The 21,722-nt window shown below is 43.0% G+C and overlaps 1 protein-coding gene across 1 annotated transcript in view; it reads right to left on the bottom strand.

The window, feature by feature from the left end:
• Positions 1-10,508: 10,508 nt before the first annotated feature.
• LOC124788624 (uncharacterized protein DDB_G0271670-like) overlaps positions 10,509-21,722 on the bottom strand; it is a 124,289-nt gene continuing 113,075 nt past the window's right edge. Inside the window, exons 4-5 of the mRNA XM_047255895.1 lie at positions 11,021-11,269; positions 10,509-10,906 (exon numbers count right to left, since the gene is read on the bottom strand). Coding sequence (XP_047111851.1) covers positions 10,509-10,906; positions 11,021-11,269 — 647 coding nt within the window. The remainder of the gene's footprint in view (positions 10,907-11,020; positions 11,270-21,722) is intronic.

Here is a 21,722-nt window from a genome sequence, read left to right as displayed (position 1 = left end):
TCCATTTTTTTGCTATCGATTGTCTTCTTCCCAATCGGCCAAGTCGTCCGGAACGTCAGACAAGACGTCCGCGCATTCATCGTAAATAATCCTGCACCATGAAGAAAGACACAAGTACTTATAAAAACAAAAAAACCTTGTTGTCGTGTGTAACTTATTGTTATCTAAGCAAAACACCAACAGAATGCAAAAGATACTAAAGTGCTGTCGCGATACTATGCAGACGACAGCACTGTGCAGGCGCGTACATGCAGAGGCTTACACCTCGGCAGAGATGAAGTTCTAGCGCTACTGGGACGCTTCACCTTGAGACTTGGTGGGTTGTGGAGGAATCTTCATGGAGGGCTGATGTTTCATGACAGTGTGCTTGTGGTGTCGCCGGTCGTTGACAGCCGTTTCGACCACAACACCACTGTGGTGTCGCCGGACGGCATAGTGTTAATATACCTGCAGTTCATATTTGAAATGGCTTATCTCTTTTTTTTTTTCACCCCAACCAAGATCTGTTTAAAAATGCATCACATTGTAACATTTTTGTCAATAAGACGTAAATGTCCGAACGATAAGGAGTACACATGTTGTGAAGAAACCGAGCTGTTTACTACCTTCATTGTACACATTACGTACCCAATGTGGTGCTGTAGTAGAGGTGTGTGTTTTGTTTGTGATTTATGACACGTAAATACCGATGCTCGTCTCCTCTCCCTCCCCCCTTCGTACCCCCCCCCCCCCCCCCCCCCCCCCGCCACCCGGCCGTGCTCTCTGAGGTGACTTGTCACGGTCGGTGCGGCTCCACTCGTCAGAGGTTCGAGTCGAGGCAAGTGTGTGTGTGTGTGTGTGTGTGTGTGTGTGTGTGTGTGTGTGTGTGTGTGTGTGTGTGTGTTGTCCGTAGCGTAAGTTAGTTTAAGGTAGATTAAGTAGTGTGTAAGCTTAGGGACCGATCACCTCAGCAGTTTAGTCCCATAAGACCTTACCACAAATTTCCAATTCCCCCACCGCCGCCCACCACATTTCTTGTTGCTTTAGCATACGGTACACTCCATACCACTGCAGTCGTGCATCAAAGTAACTTAGTATCTGCATAGCGGTAGTACACATTGCAAATACAATTTTTGTTGTGTGAAAGTTTATGACGTACACACAAGACAATAAGGTAGGAATGCTGCTGATCTACTGAGAAAGTATGGTTCAAATGGCTCTGAGCACTATGGGACTTAACATCTGTGGTCATCAGTCCCCTAGAACTTAGAACTACTTAAACCTTACTAACGTAAGGACATCACACACATCCATGCCCGAGGCAGGATTCGAACCTGCGACCGTAGCAGTCCCGCGGTTCCGGACTGAGCGCCTAGAACCGCTAGACCACCGCGGCCGGCAGAAAGTATGTTGACAGGAAATGATTTAATAACTCGAATTTTTATGCTCAGTACTATTAGGGAACATTATGTTTATTAAATTATCATGTCTATCTTGTACCCTACTGGGCGAAATTCTGCTCAGGCACAAATAATGTACAGGAGACGATTGCCTGACAAGCTATCCGCTTCTCGTCCTGGGTGTTTGGTCGTCCCATTTCTCGTCTATGTGAAACGGTAATTTTAAATGCAAGACCTTGAAATAGTTGCACAACACGAACAGACGAAGCTGCTGAGGTCGCTGTGTTCGCTGCCGTAGCCGTGAATCCTCAAGTCGGCACACTAAGAATTCAACATGAAGCTGGCGGCTCGAAAACAAGTGCACATCGCATTCTGCAACGTCATAAATTCTGTCCTTACCATGATATTCACTCCAAGAACTTCATGGAAATGACTTCAACGGCAGGGTTCAGTTTTGTCGCTGGGCTCAGCAACAACTTAAAACTCATCCTAATTTCTTCTCAAGTGTTCTTTTTACCGACGAGGCGTCGTTCTCCGACAAAGGAATTGTCCATATGAGAAACTGCGTTACTGCTACGTCAAGAATCCATGATGGCTTTGGACGCCGTACCTCTGAACGAGTATCGATGCATGGATTCCCCGCACATAACGTCTTTACGAGCACAACGAATTCTGGACCGTAAATACGCTGGTAGGTGGATTGTACGTGGTGGGACAGGTATTTGGCCTGCCTGATCTCCGGACCTTACACGGCTGGATTTTTGTTTTCTGTGGGTATAAATCAAGAATTTTGCCTACCAAAACGTTCCAGCAACACCAGATAACATGCAACAACGCATTACTGATGCTTGTACAGCCATCACAGATCACAGAGGAAGTAGTAGCACGTTGCAGAGCACCCTTCATCCACAAAGTGACCCTAAGTGTGAGTGCCAATATTCGCCATTTTGGGTATATTGTTTAAACGCTCTGTTTTTCATGTATTGGTGATGTCACAGTAAAATTTACTACAAAGGGCCATGTTACTTCTGCATTGTCATAAGTACTGTAATACGGTACTGTACAGTCACAATGCAGTACTGTTGCATTCAATTTTTACTGGTAATTTGTAAAATATTCAAACGCATCTTTAACGGGTTAAATGATGTTGTTAATGAAATCAAATTAAGGATATTTAAGTTAGAGAAGTAATAGATTTATCACTTGCGTAGCTACTAGTTTCGTGGCTAAAATGGTACAGTGTGATACAATTTTGAATAGCTTTTGGAGAGGGCGGGCGTATTCTTGAATAAAATATACATTATTCCACTTAAAAAATTTAACCTCTACCTCGCATCTCAGTACATCTGTGACGATACCTGAAACGTACACCCTCGGCAATAACTACCCAATGACGTTAAAAAAACATTGGTTGAAACAATTTTTCTTTTTTGCGTAAGTGAATAAAGTTATTTTGTGTGAGCAACAATAATGGGACACCCTGTGTATACATTCTTGATTCTCCAATTCCATCTTCTGTCTTCACCAATTATTTCTCGCTGTTCTAAGGGTTAGTTAAGTTTCTCTCCCCATTTGTGTCTTTCTCTACTGTTGGCATGCATTTCTGTTGAAGTGTCTTTGCTCCCTTTCGACAGTAATGTTAATTTTTGGAAGATTACTTAGTACGATGTTAAGAAGACTGATATGTAAGTCTGCAGGCTTTCGTGGCCGTTGTTACTACAGTTAAAATCTTCTGGGTTGTTAGGCCGCGTCATATTTCCTCTAAAGCAATCGACGTTTCGACCCCTCTGCTGGGATCTTCTTCAGGATGTTTCGGTGTCCACTATTGCACAGTGTTCTAACAATAGTGGACACCGAAACATCCTGAAGAAGATCCCAGGAGGGGCTCGAAACGTCGATAACTTTCTACGAAATATGAAGTGGCCTATCAACCCACAATATTTTAACTTTAGGACTGAACTTGGTGTAATTCCATCTATTCAGTATTATTGTTATTATTATTTATAATTATTTATAATTCGTGTATTACGCACTTTATTCTCTAAGAATGCTTGTTTGGATATCAGCGAAGATTTGAATGCATTAGCTTTGCCAGGTGGGATAAATTCATAAATAAATCAAATACATTCAAATATTAAGTAATATTTAGCGCGTAATATAGTGTTAAACCCTGTTTTGTTCGTAAGAGACTGGTGTTGCACTGATAATATATCTTAAACGCGGATCATTTTGATTATCTTCACCTACTGACTCATATATTAAATAAAATTACACATTATTCTTTTAAAATCTCAGAATAGGAATAACCCGAGAGGATCAATATTGAGCAAATAATTAATATTAATTATGAATTTCAGCATTAATTGTTGATTTAAGAACTCTGACATCACAGCAGTACTTCTCATGCAGCAATATCGTCGTGCCATTTTTCAACGGGACAATGCTTGTCCATAAATGGCACGTATCTCTATGGACTATCGGCTTGATGTTGATGTAACCTCGTGGCCAGAAAGATCCCTAGCTCTGTCGCTGAAACAAGATACGAGGGACTAGCTCGCACATCAACTTCGTCCCACTGCTAGTATCAAGGATATCGCGGAGCAGTTACAACAGCTGTGAGCAAGCTTATCTCAAAAGAGTATACAACGGCTTCGTGGCACTTCTCCCAACCAAATGAATGCCTGTATCCAGACCAGAGGGGGGTACAACGCCATACTGACAAGTGGGCTCATATTGGCAAGTTCTCATATTGGTGGGATAGGTTAAAACGTAAAGCATCATACCCAAATGTCTTCGATATAGCGTTTTGTGTGTTAAATTATCCTACTAACAAATTCTTGTTATAATATACTTTCGCATCGACTTTAAAATGGTACGTCCCATCAAAACTAGTCGTCAGTTACGCATTATTAAATAAAAGCAGCTTATGCCGGTAGCAAGAATATCTTCAAATGTATTACACCTGTGCAGCGCTTTCTACAAAAAATATTACTATTTTGTGTTTTGCTATTAGAGACTATACATCTGTATCCATACTCTGCAAATCACCACGCAGCGTGAATTACATGGCAGAGGGTACACCCTGTTCTACCAGTATTATGGTTTCTTCCCGTTCCATTCACATATGGAGAGAGCGAAGAATGACTGAATGCCTCTGCACGTGATTGTAATTATTCTTATCTTGTCCTCATGATCGCTATGTGAGCGATACGTAAGGGGTTGTAGTATATTCCTAGAGTCATCATTTGAAGCTGGATCTTGAAACCTTGTTAGCCGACTTTCTCGGGATAGTTGACGTCTATCTTCATGAGTCTGCCAGTTCAGTTTCTTCAGCGTCAATGTAAAACCCTCCCACTGGTCAAACAAACCTGGGATCATTCGTATCGCCCTTCTCTGTAAACGTTCTGTTACGGCATAAAGTCAAGCGCCAGCACGCCAGTCTGGGACGAGAGAGCAGAGTCGGCTGTGAAGAAGACGTCAGCCAATTACACGCTGACCGACCCGTCTCCAGGACGACAACGCGACAGCAGCGGCTTCTATGCGAAGAGAACATAAACACCGCGCCCGAGTGGCCGCGGCCCAGTGCAAGAATAGCTTCAAGAGTAGTCGTTTCGCTTGTACTATGTAGCACTGTCTATACCGAAGAAATGTTTATTTTGTAGCTCGTCTTTGCTTGCGACACTTCTGTGTAATAGTCCAAGTTAAATATCTGTAAATTTCATTTTGTAATATAATTCATTAATACGATTTGTTTGAATGTTGCCTAGCGATCCGAGAAAGCAGGTTTCCTAAAAAAAAATGGCTCTAAGCACTATGGGACTTAACATCTGTGGTCATCAGTCCCCTAGACTTAGAACTGCTTAAACCTAACTAACCTAAGGACATCACACACATCCATGCCCGAGGCAGGATTCGAACCTGCGACCGTAGCGGTCTCGCGGTTCCAGACGGCAGCGCCTAGAACCGCTCGGCCACCCCGACCGGCGTCACTTAACAGCAGCAACATCAGATTTGACAGCAAATGTAAATTCTCCAAGGTTTAGACTTGGTAATTTACTCGACAAAAATGGGGGTAGGCCTTTTCTGTTTCCTTTGACGGTACCACAGCTATAAGGCCCCCGTTTTCTCAGTTCCTTCATCATTCTAAATGTTGAAAAGAAATTATCAAAAACTACAGTTCTGTTGGAATTAAAAAATGGTTTACAGAGTTCCAGCACTACTCTTTCACACATTTGGCAATCTTTGAATTCCCCTCTACTGGCAGCAGATTTACCTGTGTAGACATCAAAATTTGAAATAAAACCTGTGTTTGCATCAGCAAGGCACCAAATTTTGTAACCTCTTTTATCAGGTTTCATGGGCATGTACAGTTTCAGGCTTGTTCTTCCTTTGAATGCAACCATTGACTCATTAACTGCAAGTGAAGTAGAAGGGTGATATACTTCCAAACAGTTTTTGTTCAGGGCTGAGATAAGAGGTCTGATTTTGTACAACTTGTCATAACCAGGATCGTTTATTGCTGGCTGAAACAAAATATCATTGCAGTGAAGGTTCTCTCTTATTTACTTATAGCGAGCAAGTGTCATAACATTCGATACTGCATTTACATTTAGATATGGGTCTGAGCTCCAGTAACTGGCTGCCTCAGGTAAATGATGAATTCCCATTACTATGATCATACCCAGAAGAGCTTTTAGTTCCTGAACTGAGAGTTCCCTCCACTGTGCACTATTCTTCTGTTTGGCATACAAATTTGTTTGAAAGCAGATCTGTTGCATCATCGAATCGTATAATAATTTTTCAAAATACACAAGTTCTATTGTTTGCCAAAGCAAAGTTTTCTGTTGGTTTTGGGTCTAACACTGAGGGTAAATTTAGTTCTTCTAAGTGAGTTTCATCATCATACCAGTGAGAATTTGTTAATTCACCAGTTTCATCATCTTGATCAAAATTCACTCCAGTTTCACTCGCAACACTGATGTTTAGTTGCACATCGTTGTTGACAATCTGTTGCATATAATTGTGTGTCCATGTTTCTAATGGTGTGATTGGAGTAGACAATGATCATGAGATGAAAAAACCTCCTCTAGATCATCATCATCAGCTTCAATGTCCGATTCTTCTGGATTATCTGGCAGTGAAAATAGAGAATCCAGATTCTCGCTGTCTCGCAGCTTCTGCATAAAGTAACAATAATATGTCTTAGTTCTAAACCACATACCGTACTTTTACTAGCACAAAATGTTACAGAAAAAAGCTGTTTCTCTGAAATATAAGTGCTACAACATCCTAACGTAAAGGAACTATAGGGTCACACAATGGTTACTGGGACACAGGTGTCGCACTAATAGTAACTACGCTAAAAAAATATTTTAGAAGTAAAATACGTTTTAGAAAGTGTAGTTGTCATTTGTAAATATCTAAGAAATTGAAAATAGCAAAAATACTTACTTCGGAGATTTTTTTTTAGTCATAATACGCCGAAAGCTGTCTCGAGACACAAGAAATTGAAGTTTTGGCGCGGAAACTCACGCGACAACGCACTGCAACAGTCACAGCCTTCTATAGACTGAGAATTTCAGTGCCTCGATTTTTTCCGAGTTCAGAAGAGCTGCCAACAGATAACAGGACTGAGCAGAACTATGCAACTCGCTTCCCAGTGTTTTAAATAAGGCCCAGCAACCACGAAAGGGTTATAGATTGACTGTACTTTCCCAGTATTCTAGCGCTAAACCAAAGTCTACCACATGCTTTACCCGCAATCAACCCTAGGTGATCAGTCCATTTTACATCCCTACAAAGAGTTACACTCAGGTATTTGTATGAGCTGGCTGATTATAACCGTTTTATAGTCACAGGATACTGCGTTTTTTCCATTTTGTAAAGTGCACAGTTTTACATGTCTGAAACGATTCGGAAACGTTTCGGTGGGTTAGCGATAAGTGCCTAGATCTTTTTTCTACGCCTGTGTTGACGCACTGAAGTCGCTGTGTTTACGATTTGTAGCGGGGTACAGCGAGAGGGAAAACAGACTTTGATGTTGATGCAGCCAGCGCGTGTTGGACCTCGGTGTGTGTAATATCAGGGGCAGGCCGGAGCGCGGTATCTATGGCGAGGCTCTGATTACCACGCGTCTGATGGATGCCGATCGCGGTGCACACCAATAACAGCGTGCGCACACACATACACACACACACACACACACACACACACACACACACACACACACACACTAGCCAAGGGCAGTGCGGCCGATTCTGGCCGCCCTTTGTGCCGGCCGGACTCCGCGCGGTGGACAGTGGGCGGGAAACGTGGTTACACCGCTCTATTGTAGCTTCTGTCACCTGAGCGGGCCGTTACACTGCACTGCGATCAATCTGCGTTGGTGGAGATTGGAATTTACTGAGGTTACGGAATGAACACCTGCGCTTTGGTTTGAGCGGGTCTGTAATTACAGTATGGCGAACGAGGTTCTGAATAGCCTTGGACCGACTTTCCAAGCTACGTAAACAGTCACTGGCGAACTACTGGCTGTCAGTTTCAATCTATACTGTATATATGCCAGGTGGCCCACGCACGCCGTGCTCCGTTGACGTTAGTTAATCCTGGATATCACAGACTCCGAAAGGTTTGCCTGACCGGAACAGTAAAGGGGACTCCACACCAACAGAGAGGAGATGCTGCTAAACGAAAGATCAGCACTTGAAAACAACACTTTACGACTATATCTGGTTCTTTAGCTCGTCGCTAGAAAACTTTTTTAGTATAGGAAGGGTACTGGGTTCGATTTCTGCGTTCAAGAAAGGTGTCTGTATAGAAGAAAGATTGCCCCTCACCAAAACAATGTGCACAAGGGCCAAACCAGAATGAAATTTTCCCTCTGCAGCGGAGTGTGCGCTGATTTTGAAACTTCCTGGCAGATTGAAAATGTGTGCCGGACCGAGACTCGAACTCGGGACCTTTGCCTTTCGCGGACAAGTGCTCTACCACCTGGAAGTTTCAAAATCAGCGCACACTCCGCTGCAGAGTGAAAATTTCATTCTGGAAACATCCCCCAGGCTATGGCTAAGCCATGTCTCAGCAATATCCTTTCTTCCAGTAGTGCTAGTCCTGCTAGTTTCGAAGGAGAACTTCTGTGAAGTTTGGAAGGTAGGAGACGATAACTGGTGGAAATAAAATTGCGAGGACGGATCGTGAGTCGTGCTTGGGTAGCTCAGCTGGTAGAGCACTTGACCGCGAAAGGCAAAGGTCCCGAGTTCGAGTCTCGGTCCAGCACACAGTTTTAATCTGACAGGTTGTTTCATATTAATTATCTCTTTCAAGGCATATCAACATATTGTACCTAATTTATTAACACCACACAATCCTTCAATCCATGTTTCACAATTGGCAGTATTACATAAATGCTGTCACATATATCTGACTGCAATAAAAAACAATGAATGTAATGAACGTAAAATGATGTTCCTTTAAACCTATGTTCTAGACTGACTGATCTTTATAATTGCATTATTTGAAACACAAATGGTCACATGTATATCCGCCCTGTTGGATGCATTGATGTAAGCGCCTCTCGGTGTTAGCATGGACACACCTTAATATTTATGCAGATATAGAAGCGCAAGCTTGACGTATTCGTTAACACATCCGGATTTTCCGGTTCCGTTTCGTACATCCTGGCTCTGATATAACCCCATAAGAAAAACTCCAAGGGCGTTAAATCAAGCGATCTCGCTGGCCATCGAATGCAACCACGAGGACTTATGCATTGTTCAGGGGACACGTTTTTGACATATTCCCTAGCCCCTCTGCAATGATGGTGTAGTTTACTATCGTACTTAAACCAGTGCTTCACAGCTAACTGAAGTGGGATGTCTTCTAGGAGATGCCCAAGATTCAGATTCAGCTCATTCTGTAGGAATTCTAAATATAGCCTACCAGTTAGTATGGGAGCCAAATAAACTGGTCGAATATCTCTAGACTGCCGCACCGTACGCTAACACACCAGTGCCCTTGCATGTGCATGTGATGTGGTCGTATCCAGTGAGAATTTGCAGAAGCCCTGTAATGTAGACTGTGTCCGTTGACAGGGACGTCATTGGCGAAATAGCATTTGTCTCCCCACAAAATCTGCCTGATGAAATCCGGATTTACGGCTATTTTGTTTACGAGACGTCTACAGAACGATACCCGATTTTGAAAATCTTTTCCATATAGCTATTGATGTGGGTACAGCTTAAAGGGATGCCATTTCAGTATCGTTTGTACCAAACACTTTGATATCCCCAGGTCCGCAGCAGATCTTCTTTGCCCTGAGTCCTTTGAGAGATAAGTATTACTGGGCGAAATCTAATGACTTTATTAATAATGACCGTATTATTATTATCGTCATAGGTAGAAGTAGTACTGCAACCTAAATGCTATAGCACATTGTAAGCACGTGTTATTTTCATATAAGCTGTGCTAACCGTGCGTGGGATGTGCTTCAAAATACTCAATAACGTTCCATCTGGTGCGTCGCGGATTGGTCTTTCCATGACGCGTTTTACATGGAAAGCTCGCTCTGTTGTTAAACACATGTCTGGACGTCTAAAAACATGCACAGAAGATAGACGTCGCTGTGTAAAACGTTGTGAATACAGCCTTCGGGCCCCAGCTGCATTGCGGTTCGTCTCCCGATAGGTCAGTATTATGTCGGTGTAGTCTTCGCTGGAGGACATTGCACTTGTTATCTGTCTGAAAAATGTTCAAATGTGTGTGGTTTCCTAAGGGACCAAACTGCTGAGGTCATCGGTCCCTAGACTTACAGGCTACTTAAACTACCTTATGCTAAGAACAAAACACACACACACACACACACACACACACACACACACACTCCCTCTCATGCCCGAGGGAGGACTCGAACCTCCGGCTGGAGGGGCCGCGGGATCCGTGACATGGCTCCTCTAACTACGCGGCCACTCAGCGCTGCTAACTGTAAGACCTGACTCGAACTACAGAGAAACGGCGTCGTGACCTTATCAGAGCAGAACCAGAAGGAAGGCGCACGCAGATGGCGGCATAGCTCGGTGGAGGTTCGCTTGTACATGGCGATGAAGAAGAAGAAGAAGAAGAAGATGATGATGATCATGATGATGATGATGATCCTGATGATGATGATGATGATCCTGATGATGATGATGATGATGATGATCCTGATGATGATGATGATGATCCTGATGATGATGATGATGATCCTGATGATGATGATGATGATGATCCTGATGATGATGATGATGATGATCCTAATGATGGTGGTGATGATCCTGATGATGATGATGATGATCCTGATGATGATGATGATGATGATGATGATCCTGATGATGATGATGATGATCCTGATGATGATGATGATGATGATGATCCTGATGATGGTGATGATCCTGATGGTGGTGATGATCCTGATGATGATGGTGATGATCCTGATGATGATGGTGAAGATCCTGATGATGATGATGATGATCCTGATGATGATGGTGATGATCCTGATGATGATTATGATGATCCTGATGATGATGATGATGATCCTGATGATGGTGATGATGATCCTGGTGATTATGATCCTGATGATGGTGATGATGATCCTGGTGATGATGATCCTGATGATGGTGATGATGATCCTGGTGATGATCCTGATGATGATGATGATGATCCTGATGATGATCCTGATGATGATCCTGATGATGATCCTGATATTGATGATGATGGTGATGATCCTGATGATGATGATCCTGATGATGATGATGATCCTGATGATGGTGATGATGATCCTGATGATGATCCTGATGATGGTAATGATCCTGATGATGATGATGATGATGATGGTGATCCTGATGATGATGGTGATCCTGATGATGATGATCCTGATGATGGTGATGATGATCCTGATGATGATGATGATGATCATGATGATGGTGATGATGATCATAATGATGATGATGATGATCCTGATGACGATGATCCTGATGATCCTGATGACGATGATCCTGATGACGATGATCCTGATGATGATGATATTTTTTTGTGGCTCGCTCAACTGCGAGGTTACCACACACACACACACACACACACACACGACTGAGGGAGGAGCCGCACAATCCGTGACATGGGTCCACTAACCGCGCGGCCACTCCACGTGGCCATATACTCTCTCTTCATTTTCAGCTTGCGGCGTTGTGTCTGGTCATGACTCCTGCTCAGGTAGCCTTATTGAGAACCGGCCGCCCGCGATAAGCGGGAAATCCGGGTTCGAGTCGTTGTCTGGCACAAATATTGATTATCGTCATTCTGTTACACAGGTGATGGTTAGCCATATTCGAAAACGCGAATACATTTGATGTATAAAATATGGCAAGGTTCGCTTTCTCAAAGCTTCCACACACCGATGCGTCCATTGTGATCTTGCATGCAGAACCAGGACTCAGCTGAACGGGCAGTTGTGTGTCACTGCTGTGTCAAGTGCTGCACAGTGGACACGACAAAGTCGGGGCGCGCGCCTCTGCTGCGAAAAGGGAAGCCACAGCTATGGTTGCCGTGATAACAGACTGTCTCAGAGGTTACTGCACTTTCAGCGGTGATACTTGCCTTGATGCAGACTAGCCCATTTCCCGACTCAAGGTGCATGATGTGTGTGTGTACAAACCTGCACGGCGAAGCAAACAATATGTCTGCCCTCATGAGTGCTAGTTACGTGGGGGCATTGAGGTCCTGCTTGGCTTGGAGTATTGTCCTACGGAACCCTGCGATTCGATATTTGCATGATTAATACAACAATGGGGAACAATAACCTGTAGCTTTGATGGAATGCAAGCCCACCATTGTCGATTTTCGACAAGAGCTGCTAGACGTTCCTGACACGATCTTCTCACAAACAGCTGACACTCAGATGCACTTCTGAATATGAAGCTCGCTCTTTTATCCTTCCTTATTTACAGGATGTTCCATTTACTTTTGAAACCCCCCCCCCCTCCCTTCGCCCCCCTCCATAACCCTGTACTGCTTTTCTCCTCAGGGACTCGTTGTAGTTGAGACATATCTGTTTTACAAATACAGTGCTTAACATTATGTACTTGGCCATGAGTGACCAATCGTTTGAAGTTCCATGAATATTAACTGAGTATTAGCCCTACCTTCTATCCTAAGAAGGAAACTCTACAATGGAAATTGAATTAGTGAACTCCGAAACAACTCATTGGGGTTTGCACTTCATTAAACATTTCAAATAATTTTCTCTTCAAATGTTTCAAATGGCTATAAGCACTATGGGACTTAAAATCTGAGGTGATCAGTCCCCTAGACTTAGAACAACTAAAACCTAACCAACCTAAGGACATCACACACATCCATACCCGAGGCAGGATTCGAATCTGCGACCGTAGCAGCAGCGCGGTTCCAGACTGAAACCCTAAGACCCCTCGACCACAGCGGCCGGCAATAATTTTCTCTCATAGGGTACATGAGGTTAGACATCACAGGACGAGGTAAAGCGTGCTGGTATGTATATTCTGACGAAGCTTACTAAGTAGCTTCACAATGAGCATTTATTTATCCGATGGAGCATACTCCTGAATCTGCGCTTACATGGAATACTCATAAAAATACTAACACTATGGTTAATAAAATTTTCTCGGGCTTCCAGCCGCGTCAGGTGGTTAAAATCCCACGTGCTTTCGACCGAGCTCTCCCCGGTCATTGTCAAGTGGCAAGACTGACTGCTGTGTCGCCGTAGCCACGTCGTTATATAGCCGCACTGCTGGCTGTGACGTCACTGGTGCTCTCTTCCTCGCCATATACGGTAATGTTTCCATCCCGCGTGCTTACGCCTACGCTATCCAGAAAAATCAGCCGTGGCAGAACACGCCTTAGATAATGGAAACTGAATTCTATTCGACGAAACATCTGTCGTTATGAAGACGGAGCGATTTTGGGATAGCGTCATAAAAGAAGTTATTGAAATAAAAACCTCTGAAAACACCAAGGACGGCGGTTTGCAGCTTAGTACAGCCTAGGACCCGGCTATCGCGATGTTTAAATGGGCGCGACGGACGCGGGGTGGAAACATTACCGTATATGCCGAGGAAGAGAGCACCAGTGACGTCACAGCCAGCGGTGCGGCTATATAACGACGCGGCCACGGCGACACAGCAGTCAGTCTTACAACTTGACAATGACCGGGGAGAGTACGGTCGAAAGCTCGTGGGATTTTAACCACCTGACGCTGCTGGAACCCCGAGAAAATTTTATTAAATCATATCGCCACGAAACAATGAATTCATAGTATGGTTATATACGAGAAAATGCTAATAACGTATCGATCATAGTTAGGCAGCAAGGATTTGTGCACTAAGGAAAGGCATTAAGAACATGCAAGTGCTTATACACGAAGGTTCATACTCAATGAGAAATCGATTGCGAGTTCGCTAATTTCATTAAGCCGGCCGCTGTGGCAGAGCGGTTCTCGGCACTTCAGTCCGGAACTGCGCTGCTGCTACGTTCGATGGTTCGAATCCTGCCTCGGGCATGGATGTGTGTGATGTCCTTAGGTTAGTTAGGTTTAAGTAATTCTAAGTCTAGGGGACTGATGACCTCCAATGTTAAGTCCCATAGTGCTTAGAGCCATTTGAACCATTTAGCTTCCATTGATACCTGAATCATGAAAGCCAGCTCGTGACTCACAACCAAAAGAATCATGAAAGTTCACTGGCCACATGATGCATGATGTGAATCGTGCCGGATTAAGGGCCGAGTTTAGTTCCATCCGGATATAGATAAACTGCTCTGCTCCCAACGATTGAGTTTAATCGTTGTAGAGAATTCTAATTCGAACAAACTGTCATCCAAAAATCACTGTTCATGTATGCACAGAAGCAGAACATCATACCTATTTCATCACGGAGCAACGACTGCTTGCTGTAGCACATGTCGTCCACAGCCTCGTCAGTTCTGTTTCAAATCCAAACTGAGTGGCCTCTGCGGACAGAGACTAAACAAAGTTGGTAGGGGCACACTGACCAATTAGCAAGACGAATTTGCTAGGGGTGCCAGGCGTTTCCTCCTATCAAGTAAAAGGAGAGGAAGCACCTGGTTCCTTCGCTCTAAAGTTTTCTATCTAGTTTAACATCTGAAAACTAGAAGACGGCGTCCCTATCCTTGAATACGGAAGGAGCAATTACATGGCTGCGCATCTAGGGATGCACAGCCGAGTGTGGTAACAGAGTGGCATGACAGACTGTCACGGTCAGGTGTCTCCCACAGACTGCCTCAGCATCCGAATTTCTCTAGTTGCTTGCATTTATAATTACACACACATTCATTCAGCCACCTATTACCCATATTTGAGGCAGGTGGTTATAGGTACATGTGCTCATTATCAGTTTAAAAAAAAATGATTCAAATGGCTCTGAGCCCTATGGGACTCAACTGCTGAGGTCATTAGTCCCCTAGAACTTAGAACTAGTTAAACCTAACTAACCTAAGGACATCACAAACATCCATGCCCGAGGCAGGATTCGAACCTGCGACCGTAGCGGTCTTGCGGTTCCAGACTGCAGCGCCTTTAACCGCACGGCCACTTCGGCCGGCTATCAGTTTTAAACAAGACGAAAATAAACACATTCAGTTTAGGTTCCCAGTGTAATCTTATTCTGTGACACGTATGAGCGAAGTCAGGTGAAGGAAAGATACTCTGTTCAAAATGGCTCTGAGCGCTATGGGACTTAACATCTGTGGTCAACAATCCCCTTGAACTTAGAACTACTTAAACCTAACTAACCTAAGGACATCACATACATCTATGCCCGAGGCAGGATTCGAACATGCGACCGTAACGGTTGCGCGGTTCCAGACTGAAGCGCCTAGAACCGCTCGGTCACACCGGCCGGCAAAGATATTCTGTCAAATGTGATAAACCACAACATTACATAGGGCTCTTCTCATCTTTGCTGTGTGAGTCATTGTAGAAAATGGTAAGAAGATGTGGGCTGCAGAGTGGTGTGAAATTGTCTTCGTATGAAAGCTGGACAGAAGCAGAAACGATTAACGAGCAAGTTAATACAACAAACAGAAGACTTTACGAAGTGTACGAAGACTTTATAAATAATGCAGTAGCATAGAGTGTCCAGATCTTACAACTGCAGCAATGATGGAGTCAGAGCAGCGACTAGGCAGGTTCTGCGTAGTGTCCTGAAACGAACCATCTCCAAGCGCGAGTGGACTGAGTCACTGCCGTCGGCCATCCTACATCAACTGCAGCGGCAGAGGGCGCTTGTGGTACGGAGCAACTGGAGGCAGAGCTCAGCGGAAGCTGAGGATTGGGTCCTCCAGATCCCGCGTGACCGCTATCAGCGTCAGAGGGAAACCTACTGGTGGTGTGGTGTCGATACTTGATACCACAGTCTTGACCAAATCAAATAACATCCTATATAGCAATACGAAAATGGATCCAGCAAAGGCTGTTTGGTTGCCAGAATGACATTAAGCAGAATCATTGTCTTTCATGTAACTTTGGTAGTTACAAGGATATGGACAGCTGTATATTCATTTTAAATAGAACCTACATTTTTCTTTTCGGTAATCCACTTCCTCTCCTCAAGACCTGCTCAAAAATTAGTTACATTGTACCATTCATCTTTGCGTCGTTAAAAATGTAACAAGAAACTGACTTTGATTCAGCTGTATTAGCACACAGTGCATGTATCTGGGATAGTGAGACTCGTCGAAATGCTAGGATTGATAGTAAAAAGATGGAAACACATTCGCTGCACATATTCCACACCACCAAGCCACACTGTCTGAGCTTGGAAGGGGATGACAGGGAAACAGTGAACATGACGCATTTAAACGGTAGTGCAGTCGCACTGCATACGACTTGGTTTTATATTTCACATTTTTCAACAATATAGGTCACAAACAAAACAAACTTTCAGTATTATTAAATTATTTTTGGCGCGCTGAAGATACAATACAATTTTTATATGGTTCGAGATATCGGCATACGGACAGATGCAGACAATTTCTGAGATTTTCGCAATCAACTTGGCATGTAATTACGACTTATTTCGTTTCGTAATCGGAACAAGGTATTGAACACAAATATTTTAGCACTTTAGCAACCTCATTACGGAGAGGTGAAAACTCTACCTGTGGAAAGCAACGTAGTCATCCTGAACAGTTTTAACGTAAAAAGATTTGTCATTGTAACGGGAATTACCTTGCATGTCAACCTATTATATCTGCACTTGCATAGGGGCGCTTGCAACTATAATGGTAAACGGTCTCGAAAACAGATGTAAGACTTACAGTGCCCTCAGAGTTTATGAAACTATCCATGTAATTCTTTCAAGGCCACAATGAATTCTTCAAGTCTTGCGTTTTCTTTAATAGCACTGAGGTTAGGAGCTGTACTGTTTTTCTCTGAATGTGTCCCTTCTATAAAGCGATTTCCTTTTTAAACGCATTCTCATTAAATCTGAAAGAAGTTGTTTCCCATCATGCATTGTGTTACTGGCGGCATTGGGCAGTCAAGTGAACTTAAAATGCGAGGTCTGCAATACATTCTGGATATTTTAATTTTCGTTCATGCTTTGTTGTTTCCTGCACAAATTCAGCAAAGGCGGATTTTAAATCGAAAAGTAATTCCAGATATGCCTCTTCACTTAAACAACATACTTTGCAGTAATATATATACCGTCCATACTTTTCGTTCAATTCCATCGTTAACTGTTGCAACTGACAGTGGAATAATGCATGCGATTTCAGAAATTTTACGATTCATACCACCAATTTCTTCACATGCTGCATGAATTCAAATTTAGCACAAAGTGCTTCTTTATGTACAGACCAACGAATTTCACATATCAATCGTTATAATTTTTTGCTCTTTCATTGTCAAAAATATCTTTAAATTCTTTCCACGTGGTACTGTGATGTATTTTCGTATAAAATTTGCAGTACCTGTCTATTATGCGACTGCTTAATGGAACTGAGAATTTTCATCCCTCTCTTCTGTCACTCCATTTCATTTTTAACGGCTTGAGCTTGAGATGATTGATCGCTAGACTGCCTGAGCAAACATCCACTGGGCCTTGAGCATCCTTCATATCATAAACAAACAGCGAAAGGTAAACAGCGCTGACACCACGACTCCGGCAAACTGAAGAGTTTTGTCGACCAAAAAATGCCACACTGCTGTACTAAATGAAATGTATTTGCAGTTGCAAATAAGGATAACCATGAACTGTTAACGGAGTGACGACATTGAATCTTTGTGCCGGATTAGGACTCGAATCCGGATTTGGATCTGAGCACTATGGGACTTAACTTCTGAGGTTATCAGTCCCCTAGAACTTAGAACTACTTAAACCTAACTAACGTAAGGACATCACACACATCCATGCCCGAGGCAGGATGCGAACCTGCGACCGTAGCGGTCGCGCGGTTCCAGACTGTAGCGCCTAGAACCGCTCGGCCACAACGTCTGGCAATCCGGATTTCCCGCCTAATCTGCACAGTACATTCATTACGTTTATTCCCGTACATGGGCGTCGCTTTAGTTGAAAGTCGCTTGCCTGGTTTCGGCGAATAAATACGATATTTCAGAACCTATGTTGCTCAGAATTACAACACCTAAGAAAGAGAAGGTGTTAAAAGCAGACGGAATAGGGATCGGCGAGTGAAGATGTGCATAAAGGCTGCTGGTACAGATTGGCACACACTTGGAAATACCTATATTGTATTTCTTTTGCTTCGTTCAAAATCTATTATAGTTCGGTTTTATTCCATAGATTTAAAAATGCATTGGAGTTCATTCATCTAAAGGTAATTCAGAAACTTCCTGCCGGTCTTTAAGGGGACCACACCGTGGTTCAGGTCGAAAAAAAAATCGACTTTCGGTTTTCATCATATTTCGATAGATTAAGGTTTTATTTAAGTACCTTGAAAAGGATTTTGCTGAAAATTTTTTTTTGAGCATTTAAAGAGAATTTTCCTACAACGTGAGTTTATGTGCCACGCCCACTTTTCTGTCACCCACATTTCTGTATATATTTTAGATCTTTATACCCCTACATTGCACGTTAGGGATTCTATTTTTACTCCCGAGTGTGTTGACTACTCTTGGAATGCAACGGTCGGTATTCTTTTGATCCTGCTGTTTGTAAACAACACGCTTTCAAACACGAGGTTAGTTTTGTTCAAGTGTGATTGCGAGTAGTTGTTATACTTACGTTTCCAGTGCTTGTTTAAGTGTGTTCTGTTGTGTTTATTGAAGATGACGAAACGTAAAGGCATGTTCAAGAAACGACGTTTTGGAGGAAACAAGTTCAGAAAGCTTTCTGTACAAGAGGTTACGTCGCCTGGCAACGATGTTTCTAATTGTAATTCTTCAACAAGTGAATCGTCAAAGAAGCTCTCACCAATTACGCTCTCACCATTTCAAGAGAGTTACAACGAATTTACTGTAAGTGACAAGGGGTGCAGTAGCATTATTATAAATTTGAGAATATTATCAGATGTAATTTCTAAATTTGTACAATGTAGACAGTGTGTTGAGTCACAGAGAGTGAAAATTTGTGAGTGCCAGTGGGAGAAAACTCCTAGCAATCGCTTTGGATTTAATTTGCACTAAATGCTCAGCTGTGATTTCATTTATGAGTTCTTCAGAACCAGATGCAAGTGGCCCTTATGAAATCAATACTAGATTAGTTTATGCCTTACGATCCTTTGGCAGGGGCATGGCTGCAGGGAGAACATTTTGTTCAGTGATGAACTTACATCAACCACGAAATGAATTTGAAAAACTGACTGCAGTATTAGAGAAAGCTGTATGTGAGGTCAGTGAGGAAAGCATGAAACTGGCTGCTAGGGAAGCAATGGAAGAAAATGATGGATGTTCGGATATTGCAGTTGCACTTGATGGAAGTTGGCAGAAAAGAGGACATACTTCTCTGAATGGAAAAGCAGGCTCAAACATGGTAATTGGATGTCTCTATAGGCCCCCTGGCTCAGCATCTGTTGTGGTAGATCACCTGAAGGAAAATCTGGAAAATATTTCGAGTAGTTATCCCAACCATGTTATAGTTCTGGGTGGAGATTTTAATTTGCTGGATATAGACTGGGAGACTCAAACGTTTATAACGGGTGGCAGGGACAAAGACTCCAGTGAAATTTTTTTAAGTGCATTATCTGAAAACTACCTTGAGCAGTTAAACAGAGAACCGACTCGTGGCGATAACATGATGACATATTAGACCTTCTGGTGACAAACAGCTCCGGACTATTTGAAACAGTTAACGCAGAACAGGGAATCAGCGATCAAAAGGCGGTTACTGCATCGATGATTTCAGCCGTAAACAGAAATATTAAAAAAGGTAGGAAGATTTTTCAGTTTAGCAGAAGTGACGAAAAGCAGATTTCAGAGTACTTGACGGCTCAACACAAAAGTTTTGTCTAAAGTACAGATAGTGTTGAGGATTAGTGGACAAAGTTCAAAACCATCGTAAAATATGCATTAGATGAGTATGTGCCAAGCAAGATCGTTAGAAATGGAAGAGAGCCACCGTGGTACAACAACCGAGTTAGAAAACTGCTGCGGAAGCAAAGGGAACTTCACAGCAAACATAAACATAGCCAAAGCCTTGCAGACAAATAAAAATTACGCGAAGCGAAATGTAGTGTGAGGAGGGCTATGCGAGAGGCGTTCAGTGAATTCGAAAGTAAAGGTACTGACTTGACAGAAAACCCTAAAAAATTGTGGTCTTATGTTAAAGCGGTAGGTGGATCAAAACAAAATGTCCAGACACTCTGTGACCGAAATGGTACTGAAACAGAGGATGACAGACTAAAGGCCAAAATACTAAATGTCTTTTTGTAAAGCTGTTTCACACAGGAAGACTGCACTGTAGTTCCTTCTATTGTCGCACAGATGACAAAATGGTAGATATCGAAATAGATGACTGAGGGATAGAAAAACAATTAAAATCGCTCAAAAGAGGAAAGGATGCTGGAGCTGATGGGATACCAGTTCGATTTTACACAGAGTACGCGAAGGAACTTGGCCCCCTTCTTGCTGTGGTGTACCGTAGATGTCTAGAAGAGAGTAGCGTTCCAACGGATTGGAAAGGGCACAGGTCATCCCCGTTTTCAAGAAGGGACGTCGAACAGATGTGCAGAACTATAGACCTATATCTCTAACGTCGATCAGTTGTAGAATTTTGGAGCACATATTATGTTCGAGTATAATGACTTTTCTGGAGACTAGAAATCTTCTCTGTAGGAATCAGTATGGGTTTCGAAAAAGACGATCGTGTGAAACCCGTCTCGCGCTATTCGTCCACGAGACTCAGAGGGCCATAGACACGGGTTCCCAGGTAGATGCCGTGTTTCTTGACTCCCGCAAAGCGTTGATACAGTTCCCCACAGTCGTTTAATGAACAAGGTAAGATCATATGGACTATCAGACCAATTGTGTGATTGGATAGAAGAGTTCCTGGATAATAGAACGCAGCATGTCATTCTCAATGGAGAGAAGTCTTCCAAAGTAAGAGTGATTTCAGGTGTGCCGCAGGGGAGTGTCGTAGGCCCGTTGCTATTCACAATATACATAAATGACCTTGTGGATAACATCGGAAGTTCACTGAGGCTTTTTGCGGATGATGCTGTAGTATATCGAGAGGTTCTAACAATGGAAAATTGTACTGAAATGCAGGAGGATCTGCAACGAATTGACGCTTGGTGCAGGGAATGACAGTTGAATCTCAATGTAGACAAGTGTAATGTGCTGCGAATACACAGAAAGAAAGATCCTTTGTCATTTAGCTACAATATAGGAGGTCAGCAACTGGAAGCAGTTAATTTCATAAATTATCTGGTAGTAGGCATTAGGAGAGATTTAAAATGGAATGTCCATATAAAGTTGATCGTCGGTAAAGCAGATGCCAGACTGAGATTCGTTGGAAGAATCCTAAGGAAATGCAATCCGAAAACAAAGGAAGTATGTTACAGTACACTTGTTCGCCCACTGCTTGAATACTGCTCACCAGTGTGGGATCCGTACCAGACAGGGTTGATGGAAGAGATAGAGAAGATCCAAAGGAGAGCAGCACGCTACGTTACAGGATCATTTAGTAGTCACGAAAGCATTACGGAGATGATAGATAAACTCCAGTGGAAGACTCTACAGGAGAGACGCTCAGTAGCTCGGTACGGGCTTTTGTTGAAGTTTCGAGAACATACCTTCACCGAGGAGTCAAGCAGTATATTGCTTTGTCCTACGTATATCTTGCGAAGAGACCATCAGGATAAAAT

This window comes from Schistocerca piceifrons, chromosome 3, assembly GCF_021461385.2.
Source record: "Schistocerca piceifrons isolate TAMUIC-IGC-003096 chromosome 3, iqSchPice1.1, whole genome shotgun sequence".
NCBI lineage: Eukaryota > Metazoa > Arthropoda > Insecta > Orthoptera > Acrididae > Schistocerca > Schistocerca piceifrons.
Note: the sequence above shows the minus strand (reverse complement) of the source record. Positions and strands in the feature narration are given on the sequence as shown.